The 26,772-nt window shown below is 36.4% G+C and overlaps 3 protein-coding genes across 4 annotated transcripts; all 3 read right to left on the bottom strand.

Moving 5' to 3' along the window:
• Positions 1 to 1,735: 1,735 nt before the first annotated feature.
• oscp1b (organic solute carrier partner 1b) lies at positions 1,736 to 14,610 on the bottom strand. 2 transcript variants are annotated; one of them, XM_088014297.1, is made up of 11 exons: positions 12,382 to 14,610; positions 11,943 to 11,984; positions 9,661 to 9,815; positions 7,944 to 8,111; positions 6,750 to 6,830; positions 6,548 to 6,651; positions 6,103 to 6,231; positions 5,613 to 5,682; positions 5,304 to 5,443; positions 5,123 to 5,186; positions 1,736 to 3,905 (listed from the first exon to the last, which is right to left on the bottom strand). In XM_088014297.1, exons 1-11 carry the CDS (start codon positions 12,491 to 12,493, stop codon positions 3,786 to 3,788), a joined length of 1,185 nt encoding a protein of 394 aa, XP_087870423.1. In that variant the 5' UTR covers positions 12,494 to 14,610; the 3' UTR covers positions 1,736 to 3,785. The 2 variants fall into 2 exon arrangements, with proteins under 2 accessions (XP_087870423.1, XP_087870422.1); XM_088014296.1 differs by lacking the exon at positions 11,943 to 11,984.
• Positions 14,611 to 14,749: 139 nt separating this feature from the next.
• Positions 14,750 to 16,680, bottom strand: ponzr11 (plac8 onzin related protein 11). Its single transcript, XM_014996290.2, has 4 exons — positions 16,385 to 16,680; positions 15,516 to 15,660; positions 15,277 to 15,413; positions 14,750 to 15,087 (listed from the first exon to the last, which is right to left on the bottom strand). Exons 2-4 carry the CDS (start codon positions 15,625 to 15,627, stop codon positions 14,983 to 14,985), a joined length of 354 nt encoding a protein of 117 aa, XP_014851776.1. The 5' UTR covers positions 15,628 to 15,660; positions 16,385 to 16,680; the 3' UTR covers positions 14,750 to 14,982.
• Positions 16,681 to 18,889: 2,209 nt separating this feature from the next.
• On the bottom strand, positions 18,890 to 24,731 carry mrps15 (mitochondrial ribosomal protein S15). Its single transcript, XM_014996288.2, has 8 exons — positions 24,464 to 24,731; positions 22,215 to 22,277; positions 22,063 to 22,138; positions 21,012 to 21,060; positions 20,106 to 20,190; positions 19,935 to 19,993; positions 19,330 to 19,521; positions 18,890 to 19,151 (listed from the first exon to the last, which is right to left on the bottom strand). The coding sequence occupies exons 1-8, from the start codon at positions 24,606 to 24,608 to the stop codon at positions 19,047 to 19,049; spliced, it is 774 nt and encodes a 257-aa protein (XP_014851774.2). The 5' UTR covers positions 24,609 to 24,731; the 3' UTR covers positions 18,890 to 19,046.
• Positions 24,732 to 26,772: the final 2,041 nt, after the last annotated feature.

The following is a 26,772-nucleotide window of genomic DNA, read 5'->3' as shown; positions in this document are numbered from 1 at the left end:
GTAAAACCCTGAAGATATCACATAAACTGCAAGAAATGTTTGACCTTGTTAATTCTGAACATATGTCTCCAGTTAGGTGAGTCTTCAAGTAGTTGGGGGTTATTTACCATAACAGGATTTCTGGTATTGATGGAACTTGGACAAAAATTCTTCATTATCTTTGGATCATTTACTCTAAGTTTACAATGTGAAATGCCTACTGTTGTAATGAGTGTGAGTTGGCCAAACACTTCTGCTTTAATCTAATCAAAAACCAGAACAAATATTCAAAAAAGAAAGTATTTTCTCTAGTGTGCTTTTGGAATAATGGCCTCTAAGTTGCTGAATGGCCTCTCTTACAAACATCTTTCCGAGGTCTTTTGAGTTTGTTTTGGGGTCAGTATTCACATGTTCATCATAGCATAAAGAAATTGTTTCCATTCTCAGTGAAATGATTGGCTGCATTGTCCTATGATCTTTGTATGTACGCATAATAATTTTGCTATTATTATTATTTAGGTGAATAACACAATCTAAATTTTGCATGTCTAAGCATGATTTATGCATGTCTAAAGTTTAGATTTCATATACTACATACCATACTGAGAATATTATTGAATTTTAATGAGGTGTCAACAGCAAAATTATTAATGTAGGATAACTATATGAATCAGTGAAACTGTTGTGTTTAGTCACTTCTTTATCGGATATATATACAAAATATCTTTACAATACAGAAAATATCAGCTCAGTGTTATTCATGTGTGTTCGAAATGCAGTCTTTCAACACAATATTCACAACTGAGTGCTCTACAAAGTTCCTTTACTCTGCAAGCCTCCATTTGAGTGGCTGACATTTTGCAGAGCCCACCTATCCTCTTAAATTAGACTTACTGATTAATCTGATATTCCTCCCACTGGTAGCAGTTTCCAACCAGTGGGCAGATGCGACAGACAAGGAGAGAGCAAGTTAAATGGCAGCGCCACATTTGAGTTGCACCAGTCTTCCTGTCTTGACTCAGCAGAGCGATCTACCCCCAGCCACATGAAACACGTCAGGCTGTGGCTTTACAGTGTCCTGCCCACAGCCTTTAAAGAGGAAACTGAATCAGAACTAAAATGCACAGACTAAGAGAGAAACCTCTACCATGTTAAAAAAAATAAATAAAATGACTGAGTGCACATACATTAAAAACGTATACTTGATTGTATGGGAAGCAGTTTAACTGTCTTAGCTTTTCCGAATGACTTACGAAAGCTGTGGTCTCTGTTTGTTTTGTAGGTAGGCCATATCCTCAGGGTCCTGAGGTTTTTTGTTTCTTACGTTGGGATCTCAATGGGAAAACCTCAACAGAAACCTCCTCCCCCCGGATCAATTCAGAGAAATGTCTCAGCATGTTTGCCGCCCTGGAATGCACTGTGTTCATGTGTGAGGGTGGCTGACTGGGGGAGTGCAGACAGTCTCACTTTGACTCGTCTGCAGGCGGACCAAACACACACACACACACACACACGCACACACACAAACACACACACACACACACACACACACACACACACACACACACACACACACACACACACACACACACACACAAATAAAAAAAAATCATCTCTGTTAATTAGTGCTGTTACTATGGCAATTCTCAGGAAATGTTTGCTTTAAAGGTAGTGCATCACTGAGGATTAAAGTAAGGGACGTTGGCTTTAATGATCTGGTTTGACGTATTAACCACCAAAGAAGTGAGCAGAAACATAATAATAAATCAGTTTTCTTTATTGCACTGAATGTCACACCATGGTGTGGAAAAATTACTATTTCACAACTAAATGAGGAAAAGTAATTTATAAAGTAAATAAAATAAAATAATGAGTAGCCCAGTAAAAAGATGATCTAAAGAAGGGCTAAACAAGATCAGTCATAACGTGTTACCTCGACCCAAAAAATTGTTGGTAGTGGTACACTGTAAAAGTCTGAGGCAGTGAAGAAAAAATGTGCTCGCTTAATCTTTAAAAAAATCCGACAGCTCCCTCTAGTGTTAGATTTAATTTTCAACATGCTACTATGACAAAGTCATTGAAAGGCAATTTTGTATGCCTTTCAATAAATAATATGATCAAAAAGTGAATAGATTTCAGTAGAAAAGCTCACAAAAATAAACGTTTTTTAGACTCATTAGACACAGTGATACATTTCGAGAGTTTATTTCTGGTCATCTTGATCATTATGGCTGACAATTATTGAAAACCTCAAACAAGTTTATCAGAAAATCTGAATATAGCATAACACTAATGAATAAAGTTTCTAACACAGAGGTGTAATTCCACTGTAAAAGCATGTCTTTGTGTTGGACAATATACACCCTCCTAATGATAATATGGGCATAAAAGCATTTTCAAATTAAAAGTCAGTTTGTTTGGTTTTTTCTTTTTGAGGGGGGAGGGGGGGAAGGGTTATGAGCACTTTGTAATATACCAGATTTGATTTTGTGAAACTGAATTTTGGGTTCTGATTAGCAATAAGTCATAATCCTCACTTTGAAGAAATAAACCCTTGAGATATGTCACTGTGTGTTAATGAAATTGCATTATGAAGGTGATGACTTAAAAAACTGAAATTAACTCTTTAATTAGATTTTAATTTATTAAGATGCACCTACATTACAGGTATTTATGTGTTGTGTCAACTTTCATGCTGGTGATGTTTTCAATGTATTTAAAATAATAAACTGCACATTTAATAACTTATGAAATGTAGCAATTCCTCTCTATAAACAGAAAAGTTAAATTTAATAAATAGTTCTCCATAAAAATATGTACATCTTAGACTGTTTCTTGTATTGCATTGCTCTGTATTAAAACAAGATAGTCACCATGAAGCAAATTGTTGAGCTGCATCTACACATAAATCTACATCAATGTGTAGCGTGAAAAGTTTTTAAATATTTAACTCCTATATCTATTTTACAGTTGTAAAAGTCAAATGGGACTTGAACTATTCCTTTTTTAGGGTGGCGTGATTATACAACAAACAACTTCAATGATTTTACAAATGAGACGATTTTGCACGTGGATTTTCTCTAATCCAAACAGGGTCAAAATAAAGCACATAGGCTAAAATTGACCAGCCCCCCTCCCCCAACTAATATTTGAATTAATGTTCCTTAGCAGTGTGTGGTTGAGATGCTGTTTGCTATCCAGGTAGTCGTATTAAGAGTCACTGAAATTGCATGTGGTATTATCAGTCCACTCTGGAAAAAAGAACAGCTCAAATCATAAATGGAGTAAAAGTATTACAACACCTGTGTATGTAAACTTCAACAAAACAAAAACAATCAAGAAATTATGAGCTATTAGCTCCATGATAAGTGTTGATGGGATAAACTTATACGAGCTGCTGACATCCAGAATTAAATTAAATTGTGTGAAATGAAAGGAATGTGTACTGATAGTAAAAATGATGCTATTACCACATGCACATGTTCAAAATATTGTTACACATCTACTGTACTTTCAGGGGGAAAATTTTTAACCCTCCTATTTTTACAGAAAACTTACTAGTAGACTTTACTGCTGGTTTCCTTTCATTCTTTGTTTTTAATAGCAAAAAAAAAAAAAAACATCTGCTGATGACCAATTGGAGTCCTTGCTCCTATGCACATCTTGAAGCCACCACAAGAACGACGTCTTCTGGCTGACAGTGAGCTGGCTGCTGGATGTTTGCATGTTATAGCCACAGTGCAGGTTGATCTTCAGTAGTGCGGACTCTTCTCATTGCTTTGGGGATTTCTGTCAAGGTGATTACATCACAAGCCGTCCATCATGGCCAAAAGGTCATCTCCTTTGCTGCTGGCACTTGAAGATGGATCACCAGACTCTGTGAACTCTCCCATGATCTTGGTTAGTTCTGCGTTGGCCTGTTGATCCTGAAAAGACACAGTAATCTGGTAGTCATTATGTTGGAGTGCTAATCACAGGGAATCCTAAAGCAGTAAATCCTATTAAACGGGCAAAGCTTCAAGTCTCTGATCGTTAACTTTAGTCCAATCATTCTGTCTGCTTATCAGGGGTAAAAGACGGCTTAAAGTTTCTGGTTCAAGCATTTATACCCATAACCAGATATAACCTTGGTGTCTAACATATTGTGTGTTCTGGGAGCTTTGAAAATGTTGAGGTGGGTGTAGCTTTTATTCCTTGAGTGAAGTTGGGTGGAAAAAAAAGAGGGAAAAAAAAAGGAAAATGAAAAAAAAAACAAAAAACAATCAAGATTTATTCTTCTTTGCAGTTTAGCTCAGGATCAGCCAGAGTGCACTGAAAAGTGCTTTGACATATTCTCAATTGGATTTAGGTCTAAATTTTGACTGAGTCACTCTAACGAATGACAGTTGACTTTCTAAGACTAAGACTTTCTACTTAGATGGGGGTTATGCTTAGGTTCACTTTACGGAGAGCCGGAAAGTAAACTTCATCCCCTCCACAAGGTCTTGTGTAGCCTTCTACTATTGCCCTATATTTAGCTCTACTCATGTCCCTTCATAACAACAGGGTTCTCAGAATGATGTGCAGTGTCAGTTTTCTGCCACATATAAGCGTTTAGCATGTAAGCTAAATTAACTCCAGAACTGTATTTTATTAAAGTACATCAGGCTTAAGGAGAAAGTACTCTTCAGATTTCAAGTTATAAAGCATTATAGAAACTTTGGCTAATTTCCCTTACACTAAAGTTAAGTGAAAGGAAAATTAGCCCTTATTTGACGGCATTTTATTATGCAGTCAAATAAAATGCATAATACATTGCAGTTGTAGCAAAAATGTGAAAATGTTTAAGAATACAACTGTAAGATATTGTATGAGGCTGACTTAAGCTTTAGACCAGCAGGCAAAGTGTTCTTTTAAATTTGGCTTCTTAGATCTTAAATCTCTGCTCACACTGATAACTATGAACTCAACAGCTGAAGGTACTTCAAGATGTTCTTTCTATGCTGACTTCATTTACTGATGACAAATACAAACTGTCCTGTGTTGTCACTCAGACAAAGTATTCTTTGTCTGCCATAAAATGTGTTGCAGAATATAGATTGTTAAAGTACTGGACAGATCCCTTTCTACATAACTAATTAGTGCGGACAGATGAGTTGTTTACCTTTGTTGCTTGGATGCTTACGACTCCATATGAAAGCTCATTGGGTCTTGATATTAATGCTTCTCTGTCAGAAAGATGACATAAAGAGAAAGATTTTTTTTTAATGGGTTGAATTATTATGTTTTTGTTTGTTTCAGGCAGAAAAAAACTGTTGAACTTAATTCTGTGAAATGACACTAACTCTTCTTCTTCATCCGTGGCAAAGAGATTCACCCGGAAACCAGTGTCTGCGCTTCCTGGTTTCTGGACTTCTAGACCTCCCATTAATCTGGCCAACAGATTCAGTTCCTCTTTGGCCAGAGGGTTTGGGGCGGCATTGACCTGTAGACACACAATAGTTTTCTCATTTCAGCATGCCTCTTGGTGATAGTAAGCACAGCACATGAAAACTTTCAACCACATGATGTATGTACTCTAAACATTGCATAGAGACAACATCTACCACAAGTTATTTAAACTATTTCAATGTTAACAAAAATCAACATTTAACCTTTGTGTGCTGAGCAGAACTTTTAGATGTGCCAGACATGTGTGTTTCAACAGGGCGACTTACACTGTACCTGAACAAAAACAAGAAAATGATAGTATTTACGCACAAGTCCATGTTAGTTTATAGCAGAGCATGCAAGTGTAAAACAACTCCCAAATTTTTTATTTCCAAAAGCAGAAAATGTCCCAACTAAACTTTCATTTAAAATAAATTTGTACATTTAATTGATCACATTTTTAAGAGACTTGGTTTAGAAATAAATGTACCAACAGAATGTAGATAAGGTTTAAACAAGTAAAATCACACTATGGAAATAAGCATCATAAAAAAAAAACTGTTCATACTTGAACTGCTTCCAAAACAACCAGAGAGAAAATCTCAAGGAAAACTGGAAATTAGTTTTCAGTCAGGAGGCTCTAAATTTTAAGTAATTATTTTCACCTGCTCAATGTTTCTTCTCCATCATTAACTTGAAAATAAGGGATCTTACATGTTTGTCCCAAGCTTTGTGACTCTATTGCCAAACATTTCAAAAGATCCTTCCCGTAATGCAGAACTATAGTTCCCTCCGTTATTGAACTGTAATCTGGTCAACTCTTCGCCAGAACAGCTAAAAATCCTGAAAATAAGATAGAAAACATATCAATATTAGCAAGAAGGCCTTTAGTTTTATATATATATATATATATATATATATGTGTGTGTGTGTGTGTGTGTGTGTGTGTGTGTGCTTTTGATTTTACATGTCAAAATTATAAGAGTACTTAACATTAATATCTCACAATAACAGTCCTTCAGAAAATTGACCCAAAACAATAATGCTAGATATGCATATGGAGAATTACCAGTGGATTACAGTGTTTAGCAGTGTTTAGTTAATAAAGTCCACATTCCAACCCAAGGAACACAAAGATAAGACAAAAGTAATTAAGCACCTAATCATTCCAGGAATTTGGGTCCCACGAGGCACAGGGCCATTAGTAGGAAGCACAAAGCGGCCATTTGAGTTCTGCACTTTGTCCTTTAGGAAAATAGACACCTGGCAAAAAACACAGCAGCAGAACATGCTGGCAAAAATGACTCAAAAATCACACTGAAGAAGTGTCTAAGATTTAGGAAACATGAACAAAGAATTACCCTAATATGCATGTCTTGGAAGAAAATGAGAAGGGTTTGTCTCATCAGTTGGAATTCACCATTAGACAAGGGCGTATACATCTGAAAAGAAAAGAATACATGCAATCATTTTTGAAGAATAACTAAAAAATATACAAAATACAAATATTTGTCAAACATAGAGGTTTTTCAACTCTTCAGATAAATTTTAAATGACACTGAGATTGGGCTTGGAACATCCGCAGCAAAAAACCCATAAAACCGGATGATGCTTTCCCTTTACTGTAAAGCAGGCTTGCCATTCTCAGCCCCTAAAGCTCCTCTACTTCCACCAAATGTAATATACTGCTCAAAAAAATAAAGGGAACATTTCACTTTAATTTTGTGTGTGGCTCCAAATCCAGGCCTCCATTGGTTAATAAATTTGATTTCCATTGATGATTTTTGTGTGATTTTGTTGTCAGCACATTCAACTTTGTACAGAACAAAGTATTCAATGAGAATATTTCATTCATTCAGATCTAGGATGTGTTATTTGAGTGTTCCCTTTATTTTTTTGAGCAGTGTAGTTGTTACTATGGACAAATTTCAGTTTAAAAAGACATCTGAAGAAGTGTCTAATTAATTAAGTATTTGTTCCCAAGTTCACTTGCAAACTGCAATCCAGTTTTTTATTTTGGTTTTGGAGTAATAGCTAAGACAGTGACAAGAAAGTTACGTATCTTTTCATACAAAAACATTTGCTTTTAACTGTACATATTTGTATGTATATATTTTTCCATTTAAAAAAATCTAGATGCTTGTTTTAACAACATAAACATATGCACAACACATAAATCTCCAGTTCACAGCTAAAATCTCTTTGTTGTGCTTTAAATTAAAAGGCCAAAACAGAAATCCCTTTTTGTTAGTATGGTATCTTGTTTGCATTTAATTATGTCTTATAGCCACTATTCTACTATAAAGCTGTTTAATAAATTATGCTTTCTATTCCTTGAAGGACCACATTGTGTTAGCCATATAACTGCATTGCAGAGTTTCTAAAATCCTGCATGAGGAGAAGCAGTGAACCTTAATGCATGACAAGCTCTGTGAGATTAACTTCAGTTCATGCTAAAGAGCTAAATCTGCTGGCCAGTAGAGCATATCCAGTACTTTATCTCCTTTTATTAATAATAATTAATACACCATTTGTGGCACACTCATCTCCTGTACCTCTATGAGCTGCTGGTAAGTTTCGTCGACCTGGCTCAAAATGCTAGGAGTATCTTTCACAAAGTCTTTGATCGCATCCATGTGGTTTAAGGAGACAAGCAGGATGTCCTTTGGTCGGGGACAGAGAAGAACCTGGTATTTGAAAGCCATTGTCATCAGGTCATAGAGCTGTGGAGGAGGACACACAGGACAACATCACTGTCTCCTTGAAAACACAATCTGTTGTTGCATAATAAACAGCAGGGGGAGCCACAAATTAGTCGTGTGATTCAGTCTAGTGCCAATAAAATGCAAATACAACAGTAGTACTCTAGCATAACCGTCTGACTGGAGTTTTAATCTGAAGATTATGTGATGCATACAGAGCCTTGGAAAAGTATTCACACTCCCTGAACTTTTTCATATTGCAACCATAAAGTTAAATGGAATTTCACTCGGTTTTTAGGTGAATTTAGAAGAAAATTATAAAATTTGAAAAATATATTACAAATAAACAGCTATAAAGTAACCCAAACCCCATGTCCTGCTTTTCTGTCCCTGATGGAAAACAAAACATTCCACCACATGATGCTGCCACCACCATGTTTCATATCCATGAAGATGCTTTGTAGTGCAGTTTTTGGTTCCCAGAACACATAGCATTTTTATTAGGACCAAAACATTTAGCTTTGGCATCATGTGACCAGAGCGAATGCTTCAATATGTTTTATGCGTTCCTAAGAAGCTTCTGGGTTCTTTTTGCTCTCTTCCTCCCACTCTTTCATCAAGGCCAGATTCATAGAGTGGGAGACAAGCAGTCATAGTGGAAAATGTCAACATATTCTCCCACTTAAGCAGCGGCTCCCTGCAGCTCCTGCATAGATACAAAAGGCCTCTTGGCTGCTCCTTTAATTAACACATTCCTCATTTGGCTTCTCGGTTTAGGTGGGCGGTTATGTCTTGGTGGGTTTGCAGTTATGACATTCTTTTTCCATTTCAGTTGATGCGTTAAAATCCCAAAATTTAAACAACCCACTATGTGTGAAATGCTTAAATATTGGGATATTGTTTTGAAACCTAACCTCAACTCAAACTTCTCAACTTTTGCTGACCTGTGTGATGCTTTCCTTTGTCACTATGATGCTGTTTGCTCACCGATTTTCTCTAACAAACCTCTACAGGCCTCAACAGCTGTAATTATTCGGAGAATAACTTACACTAACAAACTTATGATGCAGATGTTAGTAACCTGAGAATCTAAAGGACTTAAGAGTAAAGGGGTTTGAATATTAATGCACACCAGACCTTTTAGATTTTAAGCTGCAAAACATCTCTGATAAGCCTGGAAACCATTAATCATTTTACTTCCAAATCAAGATCATGATCTACTTCAATTTGATTTATCATATAAATTCACAATAAAATGTATTGAAGTTTGTAGATGTAAAGTAAAAACAAGCAGAAAGGTTCCGGGTGCTTTAGTATTAGGCACTACATGTTGTCATCGTAAATTAGATTAATATGATTAATTTCAAGGTCATGCGTGAATAAACATAACCGTACAGGGAAGTATTACCTTGTCCATGCTAGGTCATGCGTGAATAAACATAACCGTACAGGGAAGTATTACCTTGTCCATGCTAGGTCATGCGTGAATAAACATAACCGTACAGGGAAGTATTACCTTGTCCATGCTAGGTCATGCGTGAATAAACATAACCGTACAGGGAAGTATTACCTTGTCCATGCTAGCTTGATTGAGTCTCATTATGGACGCATGGGCCAGCCTGTCGAACACAGTTCGTAGAGCCTTCTTGGAATAAAGCTCCTGTGGCTTAAAAAGCTCTTCCAGAAACTTTTTGTTGAACATGGTGGTGATGATGTCATTCATAACTGATCAAGCAAAGAAATACAACAGAAAGTTCAAACACTATAAACATATTTTGGAGAGAACTTTCAACAGTGGAAGCTGAGAAGCAGGCATTTTTGCACGCTAAGCTAAAGGTTGGTCAATATGATTTTATCCAGCAGGACCTAAGAAAGCAGCAGCAGTATAATTATGTTTGATAGGCGGTATCACATATGTATGTTGCTACGTTGTGTTTGATTTTAGCTCGTTTTCCCCCTCAGAGCCCTGCAAGGCCTGGTGTTGAGGTTAATCTGCTGGATTGTCCACTATTAGGAAAACTGTCTTAAAATTTTCCGTTAGTAAAAGACGCAACATTTTTCTGATGATGATCAATTAATCAAATGCATAATAAGGAGCACTGGGTTGGTGCTTTCTGTACAAGATCACATAAAAAAGCTAGAGTGTACCCAATTTCTCCAATAACTTCCTCTTTTCACCAGTGAGTGAAGAACACTAATCTAATGTGACATTAACAATTTTATCAAACAGCTCTGTATTTAACAACCATACAGCAGCACAATCGAACTAAACGATCCAAATCGAATTTTATTTTATTTTTTTAAATGTACATAAACACTTGCTAAAAATTTGTCAAGTTTAGGTCATTAATCGGTATCCAGGTAAGTGTAAAAAGTTAAAGTATCAAAATAGCTTAATTTTTTTCAAATCGTATAATGCAGTGGCTTGAAGTGCTTTTAATGACATATCACAGAAGGTGCTAGAATAACAAACGCTGACTTCGTGGAGGTAAAGGAGTGAAAAACCTCCACTATGCTGGTAAGCTGGAAACAAAAGCATCCAATTGTCTTCCCTCGCTATTGTGACTGATCATGAAAAGCGCAGACATTTATGGGGTGAAACTGAAGCAGCAGCCCCATCACACTTATTGCAGTAAAGCTGTTTTGAAACATTTGGTGGTGAGTTGCAATCTGTTACGCACTTGACAGCAGGCCGCCTGCCTGAGCAGATGATATATCTGCTTGTTAAACAGATAACAAGCAAACTTCTGTTACTACATGAAGAGATAAAAACGGTAGAATTTTCTGTGCAGTATGCACTAATGATAACTAAATTCAGTCAATGTCTAGATCTATATATTTACTTAAAGTTATGGATGCAAAAAAAAATAGAAATGATGATTGAAATAGGATTTCAACAACTGTATCGATGTTATATTGACATTAGTAGGAATAACTGTTGTTATGTTAGACGATTTATGAATTTATCAAAAGCAATTAACACTCTGAATGCTAAAATACACTAATTATACTTTGGTTATATGTGTATGTACATATAACTGATGTATAATTGTAAATATCACCATATTGTATTCTGCACATTTCCTACATTGTTTGCACTGTTGGAGCTGACTTTAATCTCATTGTTCAAGTCTACAGTGATCAATTCTATTCTATTAAACAGTTTAGTTTTGTGTAAATATTTAGATACTGTGGGATTATTAATCAAGGTCTTCATGAGAATCTGATATGAACCCTCGCCTTGTCCTGCTGAAAACAAAGATAGACACAACCACCACGACATCCGCAGAAAGCAAAAGGAGTAGTTTTTGGATTAAATAAATACATTGTTATATGTAGTAAATTGGAATATAAAAGTCAACATGGAACTTTGTAACTTATAAGCACTTTAAATTACAGTAATAGGATAAAACATGTATTTTAGCTACACATTGCAAGCTCATATAATGTTAAGTTTGTACCAAGTATGCAATTTGAGTGACTCGGCCACTTATGTGACTAATAATCATTGGGAATTTCTGAAATGAGACGATAATATATTCCTGTAATTTAATTCAAAAACTGAAGCTCTTCTATGGATTCTTTACACACAGTGTGATTTGTTTCAAGTGTTTCTTTTTATTGATTTTAATTCTGTTTTTCTGAACATTTTAAACACAACACTATGTAATGAACAAGTTCCCATTTCTGAGTCTAACTACTGAAATAAATCAATTTGTTGATGATATTTTGATTTATCATGATGCACATTTATTGTTTGACATATCCTGTAGTTTAAACAGCGCATAAATTCCAGCTAGGCCAAAGCAGAGCAGAGCATCTAATGCAGAAGTGCATGTTTACACTGAATACCTCTCTTTCTGTCTTCCTCTATCCAGGCAGGTACAGTGGAAACTTTATGAATCAAGAGAAAATGCATTAAAAAAACTTTATGATTTTAAAAATATAATTTAATTTATCTCTAATGAAGTATAATTTTTCTGACGTAATGTAACAACATTTAGTTATAGCCAACAGAAGACAGTAAAATCTGTTCTGAACCCCCAGTTTTTAAAAGTTACTCTAAGGGGGAGCAAACTAATCCAACTATTTGATCCTATAACGTTAACTGCTCACTGTCTGATAATCAATAGATATATTTTTTGTATCACCTCAATTTAAAGGCACACTGACCATTTGATGAACAGGCAAATGACCTCCTCTTACTGCATCATCTGTGTTGTTTTTTTTTTTTTTTTTTGGAGAACAGTGACATTTGTGTTGTTAGCTGAATAGCTGCTAAGCTCGCTACCTTTCTTAGCTTTGTCAGCGGGTATATTCTGAGCTCGAAGCCGCTGGTCCAGGATGTACAGCATTTCTCCGCCGAGGTTGATAAAGAGCAGCGGGAGAGTCCTCGTAGACATGTCTGAATTTGACGACTTGAATCTTCCTATCAAGCTAATTGCAAGACACCTCTAACTAGTTGCTATGAAGGGGTCTGTGTGTTTGGTAAAGCCGCTTCTGGTTGCCAGGCCACGAACAAATGAGCCAATCACAGAGCAGTGACGAAAGCGCGTATGCGTAAGACCCTCGTTGAACTAAGAGGAGGCGGGGGAGGAGGGGGGGTATATATATTTTTGATGCAACTTTAATGAGAAAAGAAAAGTTAGCACACCTTTTGTTTATAGTAGAAGTAATTATGATATTACGAAATAATGTAAATTAATTTAATTAATTTACTTATGGGGCTTTCCTAAAATATAAAATAAACTCAACTGAATGCGTTTCCAAAAATTAAATACAGACACGTTACATTACAAACTACATACGATGTATTTTTATCTCATCATCCAAGTATCCAAGTACTGAACATTATATAATTGTGTCGTACATAGAAAACGTCACAAATAGAAGTCTGTAAAGTGAGGCATTTGTTTCTATAAAGACCTCTTTACTCTTAAATTTCTAAACAAAATCCTGTGAAGCCAATTGCTTCCAGGTCTCGCCTAATCATTAAACAGAGCCCATCTGTGTGCTATTTAATCTCAGTATGAATACAACTTCTCTCTGAAAGCCTCGAGGTTTATGAGAGAACATCTGTGAACAAACAGCACAATAAAGACCAAAAACTGCACCAGATATTTCAATGATAGGCTTGTAAAGGAGTTTACATCAGGGCTGGGTTTTAAACAATGTCTCAAGCTTTGAATGCCTCACAGTGCATTTCTACTGGTAACTCCTAAATTCCTGCAATGACCTTCAGCTCAGATGGGAAAATCTGTAGACATGACTAAACTTTGCCAGGCATTCAAACCTGGTAAAAATAAAAGCCGTTGTTAACACAAAGAAATTACACCATGAGGATATGGCATATGAAAACCCAATAAAGCCAGAACTAAAGTATTGTCTGCATCAAAGCACATTCGTGTGCAGAGGTCAGTGCTAGTTACGTTTGAGTAGCTTTTAGAAACAAAAAAAAATCTTCTAGGAATAATTGTATTGGAGCAGACTTTTTACTTTTACTTCAGTTCATCTGCTAAACTTGTACCATTTGGAGTAGGATTGCCTCCTTTCAGAAATTAAAATAAGGGACCAGTCCCTATATGTGTAAAGCTGAACCCCCACTTAAAAATGTGTAAAGTATTTCAAACTTGGATAGTTTGAAGTACTCCAAAAATGTAATTGTCCTTTGATAGTAATTAAGTTATTTTCTTACTTTGTTAAACTGAACAAACCAAAGGGGGTACGTGTCAAACTATAAGTGTTCCTTTTTCTTAGATCCTAAAATAGCCGACATTAGCTGTAATGTGTAATTATGCACTGATTCAACAAAACACAGTCTGAGTAGGGTATTTATGGACTCATCATTTCAACAATGCTTTTCAAATTTTATCTGGTTATTTTGACATATTTAAATGAGCTCTATGATTCTGAGACTAAAAAGCAAAAAAAGAAGGACATCTGTAAGGGAGAAATACATTTTTATCCAATTCTGTATATAATTAAATATTAATTGAATTGTTGTGCAACTATAGCTTGGAGATCACAAAACGTGATTAAAATAATCATGTGTGTGAATAGAGAATACAATAAAATGACCAAAGCAAGAGATAGATCTATACAGATACTTACCTTGTCAATTTCCATGGTCTATGTTTCATCTTATGGTTGTAAAACACCATAAAAAGAATGATCTAAAACCTTCTTTAAACAAGCAATTTCATCGTCAGACATCAACAAATCACCCTAGCTGAACCCAAGCCTATTGACAGGCTGCAGATGATTTAGGTGACAGTGTGCTGCATCCTAATCATGATTTCAGATCTGTGGTCCACACAGTAACAAACAGAGACAAACTTTATCTTTATCAACACTCTGCAAGAGAACAACAGAAAGGTTTACAAGGAATTAAAAGTGAATACAAACAAGTTCATGTTGCCTTTAAAAATGTAAAACATTAAAACGCAGAATTGATTATTGTATTCAGTGTTGTTATCAAGTCAAATTAAGCTGCCCCTATATATTTCAGAACTGGGTATGGAAATTCCTGATATAGAATTACTAAAGGAGAAACAATATCATTGTCCAGCTCATTAAGCCTTCTTCCTTGTGGTTGTATATTAAGGGATTAAGTAGCTTCATTTGACATTTTGGAAGCAAATCAGAAATAGAACTCCACATAAGCAGTTTGATTTTTAATAAAATATTCATATACATTGTACATTTTGACTCTTTCTCTAATTTTACACAAACATGACAAGGATGTGAAATGTTTAAATCATTTTAGAGATTAACATATGCCCATAACATGTTTTTAGTAAAAGCATGTTATATATAAAAAAATGTTTTTAATGTGAGCAGAATTACACTTATTATACTGAACAATAAGTGCAGGGCTTATGAAATCATCATGTTAATTTGTAACGTCTCCATTCCTGATGCGAATTTCTCGGGCCATCCTGCACAGTTCACAAAGTCCGCAGAAAAAAGTCATGAGGGCGTCATTGCATACCGTCCCCTGTGGTTAAATAAAGACAAGTAAAATTCACAATAGGGAACTTGAATGAAGAAATGCATGCAAGCTAAGTTCTCATAGGGAAAGCACAGTATTTCGTTTGTTTGTGAAATCTCTGCCTTTCATAAGATCTAAAGTTTTGCAACAAATCTCCCTAACTTCACATGAGACAGGAATTGATCGATTTTGTACCTGGATGCCATACGTCAGTCTCATATGAGTCCTCATGGCAGTCATGCCTCCTGGCACACAACCCAGGCAGCAGTTTTCACCATACTTATTTGCAGTGTAGCAACTCAGACCGATTGGACAGAAGCAACCAAAAACACCTGAAAACATATATTGAGACAGTTTGACCGACAGAACTATATCTTTCTCACTCTTTAAAACCATTTGCATAGGACATAAATAAATGACCCGATTGCACTCACAGATTAAGCAGTCACTGAAGCAGGAACACAAGCCAGTGCTCCACTCGCCAGTCTGGACATTCGTCCCATAGCCTCCTGCACCAGGTTGGTTGGTGACCACTGGGTTTGACATTTGAGCTGCTGGAGAGGAATGTTTTATTTCACCCTGTAAACATGAAGGGTGAAATAAGAGGTGACCATGCATCACAAGACACAACATCCTTATGAAACATTTAAATATCATCAGAGTTGGGCTATTTGTAGAAAACTGTTCCAGTTAAGCATTTTACTATTCAATAAAATACAGCAAATGTTAGTTATAGGCCGTGTGTTTAAGGAATCAGAATTTATTAATCTTTCAGCAAATTAGAGTTGTTCAACAAAGTTTTCACATATTTTCTAAATGCCAAAGAAACTAATCTGTGCAGTGGAGTAGCTCTGACTTTTTGAGCAAAGAAATAATTTGCTTTTTCCACAATTATACAGTTAAGCTAATTTTTCTTATGTTGACATAGGCTTACCGTAGTTTCAGGCAATCCTTCTAGAAACACCAGAGTTGTTCTTTTTCTTATGACAGATATGCCCTTAAAATTTACGTTGTTGTATATTTTATGTTCAGTAGTTCCAGAAGAACGCATAACCTTAACCCTGGTTTACGTAGCTATGCTTTTGTAACCAGACACGTAAATGTGACCATAATTAGGATGTACAACCACGAGGAAGTGAGAGAAAAAAAAGTATAAAGTTACATTAAATTAAATATGAAAGTTTTAGTCTGCAAACAAAAATGTCCCAAATTGATTTGCAAGTCCCAGAATAAATAGTTTCATCAAATCACTAGAGAATGGTTAAGTTAATTTGCTGACAGGGAGAGCAAACATGTCACTTACCAGAAGTCTGAACTCCGTTTGATCAAACTGACAAGCTTCACACCACACAGGAAACTGTGACGATCATGGGCTGTGAAACGCTGGTTTGCCAACAAGCTGCTGTTTTCTGAGGATGACAAAGATCTGCGGGGAATGCAAACTAGGACAGTTAACTTCAACTGATGCTTTTCTAAGGCTTTTGCGGCTCACTAGAAGATGAGCTCAGTTAAGACAATCATTTTAAAAGCTTTTTTCCCCCATAAAAGCACCATTCAGTAAATTAATGCACTTGTGAGAACTGTCGAGAGAACACAGTTTAGATACAGAGACGTTAGTGAGACATACAGATCTTTTTCAGTGGGGGGGAGAGCCTATAACTGGGGCGGTGACTTTGAGTAGGCCTGTCTTCCTGCTTTAATATACCTGAGGACAGCTGAGGCAAGTATTTGTTTTGGTTTCAGTCGGTGTTTGATGAGGAACGCAATACAATCGGCGACATGCACTTACCTGCAGGGGTGCAGGAGGGAGGAGTTGCATTTCGGTTTTTAATTCCTTTTTTTTAATAGAGGAACCAAACACTGTTTATCACACATAAGGTGTTCAAATGGCCTCATTTGTAAGGATTCTGTCAAATGAGGGTAGGACTAATAACTCACATGTCTTATTTCCCCCATTAGTTTCCTAATTAGCCCTGTTCCAACTTCAAATTATGCCTGTTACTTTCAACAATGTTCAGAACTGAAGAAGCCTTTTGGATAAGAGTTGAAACGTCTTTAAGAAATAAGAAAAGTAGCACAGTTGCCCATTACTTAAGGATGTAGGATTTACAAGGGGACAGCGGAGGTTACAAGCTTTTGGTCTTATATTACATAAATCTTTTTTATTACACTGTTGAAAGCCAGCAGACAGAATCACTGTGATATTACTGTACAGTTATCTGGATGTCATGAGATTCAGGCACATAAAATGATTTTAAAACACTTTTTTTGGCTTATTTTAGGCTTTCAATGCATGAAATACCCTGTAAATTGTATTGACTCCAATTCAAATGGCGAGTTTTATTCAAGAGAACTCAGCTGTTGTTCAAGGTCTAAATACAGTATTTAAATTCTTCTATGACTGTAGACAGATTATGAATTAGAATGAATTTATTTTTGCTGACTGGGAGAAGAAAAAAAAAAGACTGAGATAGACTACTTGTGCCAAAAAAGTTATTTATGCTCTGTGAAAATAGGAAGAAAGGATTTCCCCTGACCCACCAAAAACAGTCTCTTATAAAAACCATGTTAGACTTTTTGAGTTTGACTGGTGTGACAAATATTGTCTTCACATAATGTTTGACACAACTGTAGTGAAGTTACACCCTCAGAATTACCAACTGATTATTAGCAGAAACATGAGACCTTACACTGCATGGCTCTAATATGACGTAGTCTGAAGGTATTCATTGGAGGAAACTGAAGGCTGATGCATGTGGGCAAAAATTGTAACGTCATATCTGAATGTAACTGGATTTTTTATTTTATTTACTTTTTTGTTACAAAGGTTAATTCTCCATTCTTGTCAATTAACACCTTTTTATAATTCAAAGCACATTTACTGCAGCTTTTCGTGTTTTTACATTTTTTTGCAGAAAAAAGATTGATGGAAAAACCTATAAGTCATTTCTGTTGCTAGGATGAAGTTACTTGGATTTAGGGAGCCCTACTCAGTCCTATCCCTCTGTCCAGCCGTGTGGAAAGCCCACATGCGCTTTAGACAGCAATGACTCTCATGATGCCTGCACGTCTGTATCCCTGGCAACATTCCCTTCCCGACTGCCCCAACATAGTTCTGACCAAACTGAGAAGTCACAGTGCCAAACTCACTGACACCCCATGTTTGTTTTGTTATATTTATCACTCAACATGTCTCTTCTAAAATCTTGGCTAATTTATATACTTCAACAGCTTTTCCAGCAGTTTAGCTCTCCTATTCATTCGACAAGCTTCACACAGTAAACGTAACTCTTCTAGTTTTTGTTGGGAATGTTGCAGACTGCCTTTATAGAAAGCTTCTTGTGTTTTTCACAAATTACATGTGCTTTATTTGCCTAACCGAAAAACAGCTGGTGAGTGTGAGTGCTTAGTCATTAGCTTTATTAGTAATGTGGATACGTGCGAAAGATAATGTTTTATTAGAAATCACTAGACTTTAAAATGGAGGGAAACACATAATGAAAAGCTATATCTTCTGCACAAGGAAGTGTCAAAGTTATTTGGATTTAAAACATTGCATAAAACAGACTTTATACTGGGAAATCGGTTGATATAGAATGACAGAGTAAAATATTGTTGACTGAGCTAAAACTGCATGATTGAAAGCTTAGATAGAAGGCATAATCTGCAGGCGGGGATTTTCTTGTTAAATTGAACCCCACTTTGTTTTCTCAGAATTTCAATTTTTTTTAGTAATCTAGATTCTCTGTCTTTTTTCTAAACCAAAATCACCCTCTGGTGTTATGAGTTGCACATGCCAAAACAAAGACTTCTTTGAAATTTTATTTCCAAAAAGCTGACAATGCAAGACAAATAAAAGAACATTAGGTTGGAAACACAGAAGATGGAACGTGAAAGTCTGAGATGAAACAATCAAACATAAGCCCCAAGTATTGAGAGCAGCCAGCTGTACAGATTAGTTTGTTTCAATATGTTTGGGCTTCTGCTGCCTTGGCTTCCTTTGTCTCTGTGGTGGATATTTGCTGCTTCATCTTCTGCTCTGCTTTTTGCTTCTGCACCGCCTTGAAAACCTGAGAAAAAAAAAACAAAAAACACAGGACAAGCGTTGCTTTGGGTGTGAAAAAAACATTGATGCGGTGCAGTGAAGCAACGCAATCATTAATAAATTATTACAAAAACAAAGAACAGTGGAATACATAAAAAAAAAATCTCAATGTCCTCAAAAAATTGGGTTTATTTGATTATTACCTTAATACAAAACTCTTTCTTGGCCAGCCAGCGGCGAGTTGCCCGTCTGTAGTATTCTGGAGGGAAGGTGTAGACAATGCCGAGCTGCTCACACACTCTCTCAAAGGTGTCAAAACGAACCAACCTGAGGTTTTTTAGAAGCTTTTTCCTGCGATCTATGGCCATTAGCATGCGCCTCTTGTTAGCTTTGTCCTAGCATGAAACAACATATTAAAACAAACCATAAGTACCATCTAAAAAACTCAAAATGAGACACCACCTGCTTGTTTTGCTCATGAAAACAAATGCAACTCGTTGATGTCACAGAGATGGTATTTAAATTTGCAACCTCTGTCCTCAGTTTTAATGATTAAAATGTTCTAAGTGTGACGTAAGATGGAAACTTCCGACCGCGGCTGTGCTTGTACACATTTTATTTTATGTGGGCTTAGTACACAGGAAATCCTGTAGCACATATACACTTCACACCAAAGGAAGCTAAAATGAGGTGAAGCTGACACATGAAAGTTGCCAAGACAAGACTCTGAATCATGCCATTTTATTTTCATAAAGAATGCACAAAAAACAGTTTAGCAAACAAGGTGTGACGACTTCATTTCACTCACCTTGTGGTGTTTTTGCAAATGCTCCTGATAGTTTCGAATTCTTGCGGTCAAAACAGCCACTGCGATGAGAAACATCAGAAGGGGAATTCAAACCTGATTTGATTAAGATAAGGTTGTACTCATCTTTAAATTTCAGTAGAGACATCACATGCAACATTAATGGCTTCTCACCCTGTACTTCGACTGAATTGCGATCGTTCTCATCTCTTTGAACTTTTGCAATCAGTTGTTCCTTTTTCAACTGGAGCTTTTCCTTCTGAGGACATAGATAACACAGCTACAATCGTTACTGAATTTAAAATAGGTGGCTATCCCCTTAAGGGGGAAAACGTGCTTTTCTCCAGCGGGGACAGGGAAGCTGGTGAGATGAGTAAAGCTTAATACGGGTCTACTCCAGAGAGTATTTCAGATCATAAAGAATTCAGTTCCAAGTCAAGCAAAAAAATCAAACTTTAGTTTGGTGCTTTGATCATAACTTTTGGTTTTCTGCTCATTACAACATCTTTTTAAGGTTTTATTTGCTCTAGTGGCCTTCATTTGATAGTGAGTCGACAGGAAAGTGAGTAATGAGAGGTGGAAGACATGTGGCAAGGGTAGGACTCAAACCTGTGACGGCCGCAATGAGGACTATGGCCTCCATATGTGGGTTGTGCTTTACTCCTGCTCCACCACAGCACCCCAATTACAACATCTATTTGGATATATTCAGTTGTGAAATGAATGAGAAAGCCCCTGTTACACTTCACTGAATTACGTCTTATCTGTACAATACCTGCTAATTATTGTGGAAAATGTAATTCTGACCAAATGCTATGTTTTGTTCCTAGACGTCAGACATTAAAGCATCTCAGTGCTGCAGTGCATGTGAAAAAATGACAACAATTTGACGGAAATTGACTTCAATTTTGAAATAAAATGAACTGAAAAGTTGCTATTTATGTCATTTGTTTTCTGTGTAGCATCAGGTATTGTTAACTTCTACTGCATGTAAATAAAATATAAGCTTCCATCAGTCCAAGTTTTAAAAACAAAACACACAGTGAAACCATACTGTTATTTTAAACCATGAGTTCTTACATGACTTGCCAGTTCCAGTGAAAGAAGACGTTTGACGAGATCGTCTGTCCTGTAAACACAAATAGAGCCATGTTTAATTAACATAAATTCATTCTGAAACAGAAGTATGCAATATTTCTGTTGCAAACGTGTTGCAACAGAAATATTGCAAAAGTATCGCCATCCGTTGAACCTTTTCAAATTGTGTGAATAAAAGGTCTGCAACTAAAGTGTGCAATGTATTTTACTGAGACATTATCCAACGGACCAGCACAAAGTACAGAATAACCGTGTAACTGAGCATAACAGCTAAATGACAATGATTTTAATGTTCTATCTGAAAAGTGTTGCATGCATCTGCATTTAAAACGTAATTACTTGACAGTAAAGGTTTAAAGCAAGCCTATAAATCCCCTAAACCAAATTGTGACCTCAGAAGTTAACCTCAGTACAATGCAAACTCACTATAAATATTAATAAATTTATCAGAGAACACTAAAATCACGGTCAGGCTATAAAACAATATCCCACCTTAAAGAGAACTGTTCAGTCCCTTATGTGAAGATGAAACAGAAGAAAACCTAGTAAGTCATAGCTGTCCTCCTACACTAACAGACCAGGTAAAAAGAGCTTCAATCAAAAGAGTAGCAAAGGGGTCTCTCTCTCGTAACTTTAGAGGAGCTGTAGAGATCAAGAGCTCAGGTGGGAGAATCAATCAGTGGAAAAACTATTAGTTGTGTATACTGCTGCCCAATCTGCCTGACCTTGAGCTACTATAAAAAGCTGAACGAGATTGAAAGGTTCATTGCAACTGCAGCTGGAATCAACATTCAAAACAGGTGGAATCTAATCACCAATAACGTGTTTTTTTAAGGTAATTTGTTGCAATGAATTTTACTAAGGGGTATCAAAGTAGCAGAGGCTCAATAAAATGTGACAGTATATAAATACACTTTCTGCCTCTTTTATTTATAGTGATACAATGTGTTCAGATATGTGAATACTTTTGCAAGATTTTTTTTTTTTTCCATCTTTAATTGCTCGCAGGGTCGACCGAAATGTTTTGTCTTACGTCTGAGCAAGTGGGACAGGTGCGTACTCCATCTTCAGCATTGTTGGAGCAAGATCACTGAGTTGGCTTTCTGGGCCTGGAAGAAACCAATTGCTCACATGAGAAGACTTTCTGTGATCCCAAAATATGCACATTTGGTTCTTAATGCACACCTGTCGTCTTTCGCTTTGCAACCCGGGCATAATGTCTCACAGGTGGTGGGACTGCAAAGACTCCTGAAACCAAAAGACAAAGAAAAAAGCTCAAGGAATCTAAAATTGTGAGGACTGGAAGATTTTAGATTTTTATTGTGAACACAAGAAATGCAAAATTCTCATGCAGGAAGAAGCATATGTCTACGAACAAAACAGCCGTTGTGTGACCTCGCAGTTTCAAACTGTTGCACTTTGACAAAACAAAAAACCTTAAGCATTTTCTTGTTGAAGCATTAAGAACAAGATTCCTTTTTTTGTATAATAAAGGATGATGATGAAGAAACTGGTCAACATGAAAAAAATTGCGCAACTGCCTGATGATTTTTTTTAAAATATAACCAAGATAAGCAACATAACACGTCTATCCTGCATGTCAGATAGCACAACTACGCATACAACTGATAGTGATGAGATCGTGGTTTTCTATATCACCACAACCATCAATGAAGTGGCTTCCTGAAATTCTGATTAGTTCTCATTAGAAATGCAACCACATGTGCAATTGATTCTCAGGTTCCGTTTCTATGTCATGCAGAAAAAGACCTAGCTTTACAATGCAAAAGTGTATGCATTTTAAAATGCATACACTTTTAAAATGCATATAAAAGTGTATAAAAATGCATACAATTATTGAATTTCTACTTAAGGGAGGAAAACAATTTATCATTTTGCCTGTGGTCCATAACACAAAATCCTAACACTCATTAAATTTTGCAGCTGTAACATGCACAAAAGTGAAAAAGTCCACATAGTACTTTTGTCAGATTGCATATGATGATGAAAAGGCAGATTAAAAGGGGGAAATGAAGGCAAAGCTTCTCTAGATGGTACAGATATGATAATGATGAAAGACGTCGCAGTGAGAAGTTGGATAAAGAATTGCAGTGGAGATGGCTTACGTTGTTAGTCAGGCCTTATGAAAACTTTTCAAAAAATGGCCTGTCCACATAGCATCTTTGTCTCCATGATCACGTTTTTCCTCAATAATCTATCCTTAGGATATTACGGAAAATATATTCATAACATTATTATTAACATATGTGTCTTTTCTTATTGTGTGGAGACACTAAGTGCTTGAAAAGAAGTCTGCTGGATGGAGATTATTAAGGTTTTATGATGGTAAAAGTTTTGCTTCTATCAATGGCTGTGAACTGGACAGATAAACAACATAAAACAAACTATGTTTAGTTTTTTTTTTTTTTTTTTAACTTGGGCATTTGTTTTTAGACTTGATATCCAGCTTTATTTATGACTGTAGTTATGTCTAAAATAAAATCATTTTAAATTGTGACCCAAGTTGTTGTTTTGTTGTTAGAACAGCTGGTAAAGTAGTCAGGCTACATGCTCAGATAACAACCCTTAATTCAGGGTTATAAAAGGTGCCGTTCCATTAATTACCACAATAGTAATTGGAACACTTTCTTTGGTCTGTAATTTAAAGAACTTTACATTGTTCGGTATTTTTTTGCAAATTTACTCATTTAAATTTGAAACAAGAACTTGTTAAAACCTTGTTTGGTACCAGTAACTGAGCCCTTCTTAGCTGTAAATGTCAATATAGATTGTTAATAGTTTGAAAGTAATTTATGAAACCTTCCCAGACAGCTGCTGGTGTCTTTCCACCCTGGCATTGTGTTAGCACACGAGCAAACTTCCAAAACTCTGTTTTTAATAAAGGTGACCAAATTTTCTCTTTACCAGTGCATGATAAGTGGCACCTTGCTGCAACTTTCCCTTCTAAATCCTACAGAGGTAGGTGGGGTGTACTTACTTTTCCACATACAGAACGTTTTCTATTCTACTTCAGCTGTGCTTGTGTACACTTGAGGTCAGGTTCAAGTGATATTAGAACCTGCAAAGATCAGATTATTTGACTTTGAGATGGTTAGATTAAATATCAAGAGCTTGAAAGGGGGTGCACATTCTTTTTTATAATATGTAAACATTTCGTAAAATAATTATATTGTTCGGTCTGAATAAGAAGAACAAGTACCAAGCATTCCTGGGCAAACAAACATAATTAAAGCAATATATTCTGTAAACAAATATCTCAAAATCTAAAAAGGTGACATACTTCAATTCGTCAACAGCGCCGACTGCTGGTGACGGTACAAATGGCAGCAAGGCTCTACCCGCAGTTTTCTAACATTTATGGTGGATATTGAAGGAGTGTTTACTTCCTCTGGGTTTTAATTTATTTTACCCACCTTTGCTAACTTCAGGTCCTGATAATAGAGCCGAAGCGCAGCAGCTCCAAGGTCTGACCGACACCGTGGGGAACAGAGCGGAACTTTCACACAAAACACCCACAGAGGACTTCAGAATGGTCCGCAGGCCAAAACTGGAAAACATGATTTAGATTATAGATAAATACACATAAAATAACTCCGCTGAAAATGTTTGAAGTGTGACATGTAATCACACTCGACCGCTACAAGAGGTCCGCCATTTTAGATAGACTCTACTAGCGGAGTGTGAGAAAAGGATTGGACAAGTAGGCTGAACTAACAATCCCAGATAACATCGATAGAATTACCTTCACTTTAAAATACATGGGGAAAAAAGGTTAAAATATTGTTTTTGTTTTATTAACAATGTTAATTTATTACGGAAGCGCAATGCTATCAATGTGCTTCCGTAAATGTTTCTCAAGAAACAACAACAAAAAAAATATTTAAAACAAAAAACAACAAAATCTCCATCTGATGGAGTTGACAGAGCATGACGGAGTTGACGCAGAACTGAAGGTGGTGACGAACTGAGTAAAAAGAAATACTTGATACATGTGAAGTAATGCAATTTATGTAAAATACATTAAAATGAATTAATTGCACATTTAAGTGAGTTTTGTCAATAATTTCACTGAAAGAGTCACAAAAACTCTGATGGAGTTGACATCTGACATCTGGAGTAGACAAAATACCAAACTACCTCAATGATGTTATTCTGAAGGAGGCCACATTGTAGCTCATCAGGTCCATGAAATCTTTACAGTTTACCAAAATTAAGTTTTTATTTCACAAAATTTCATCAAAGTTTTGTAAATTGTCAGTTATGGTGTTGACACATCATGGTTGTGACGAACAACTTAGGAATAAAACAGAAGAAAAAAACTAAAGACATAAGCTAACCAGAGCTAACTAGCCCTCTTAGCAAAGGAAGGTAAAGGAAGTGGTCATGGGGTCCTCAGAAGTTCTGGTGCCCCCCAATAATGCCTGATTTTTTTTTACACTTTTTATGTCTGACAGTGTTGACAAAAATTAGGGACAAATTTCAATTTATTGATACTTTTATAATTATTTATATGACTACTTATACTTAATTGTCATAATATATAATTTTAGTATTTCTTTAATTGTTTTAAACTATTATAATGTACTGAGTTCTGCTCAGGGACAAGGAATTTTACAGGCATCATCCACCGACTACAATGTTTAAAATAAAAAAATATTCAGCAAACACCAGGAAAATATACATTGTTGTGCTCACATGACCCAGGTTAGTTTAGTCAGATATTTGAAAAAAATATATATATTTTGTGTATATTTTATTCAAATTTTGTGCTTTATGCATAGAACCTGTTTTATCCCTATTCTCAAGAATCACTGCCCTATATTTTTTGTGTTCTTACTAGGGCTGAAACGATTCCTCGAATGATTCGAGTACCTCGATTACTAAAATTCCTCGAGGAAAATTTACCTGCCTCGAAGCTTCGTTAATTTATGTTTTATTAGTTAGCGCACCGTGTTCCGGCCGGGACTTCATTTACGTTGCGCGGAGCTCTTACTTCCGCCTCTGAGTTGTTGACAAAAGCTAAGTCTCAGCGGCATAAAGTCCAATCTTCAAGATTGGCCCGTGGGGATTTTATTGATTGATGATAATGCCCGACTTTTTATCGTTTTTTGGGGAACCAATAAGCATCCTTAAAATGACTGGGGGAATGCCTGGAGTACGGCAGCATTTCTCCTCCGGGGCTGCTGGTTGAAAGCGAACGGCGGGAAGAGCGCTGAGGTGAGCGGATAGCCTGAACAGGGCGGGCGGCTGAGTAGCTGATGCTTACCGTGTAAATGTAGCTTTACCGACGAACCGCACAATAAATTTCATATCCCGGTCAGAAGAAACGGGTGGCGGAGCGCATCGTACATGGCTGGTAGATGAGTTTCTGAGTGTGACCAGTGAAGGTGTCGTAAATATCCCGTATTGCTTCCCCCGTGTTCGTCCCCCGGTCTAACGGTTCGTCAGTCCGCTGGTCTATTTCCTCCCCTCCACCCCATGTTCGTTCATTCGCCCTCTCCTCCCACTCCAGGCGGCATTTCCCGTATTTTCAAACCCAAAGCGTGACAGGTTAGGTGGCAAGGTGAGTTTAATTAATCTATTAAACTCACTGAAGATGAATACATGAACTAAAAGCTGGATTGTAGACATTTTTTATAAGCATATTTGTGAGCCTGCCTCTTTGTTATTAAATTCAATATAATTTCAGATTTTTCTATAACTTTTCTTCTGGTTAACTTAG

Source organism: Poecilia mexicana, unplaced genomic scaffold (assembly GCF_051168715.1).
Source record: "Poecilia mexicana isolate PSO_F unplaced genomic scaffold, ASM5116871v1 scaffold_16, whole genome shotgun sequence".
NCBI classification, from domain to species: domain Eukaryota; kingdom Metazoa; phylum Chordata; class Actinopteri; order Cyprinodontiformes; family Poeciliidae; genus Poecilia; species Poecilia mexicana.
Note: the sequence above shows the minus strand (reverse complement) of the source record. Positions and strands in the feature narration are given on the sequence as shown.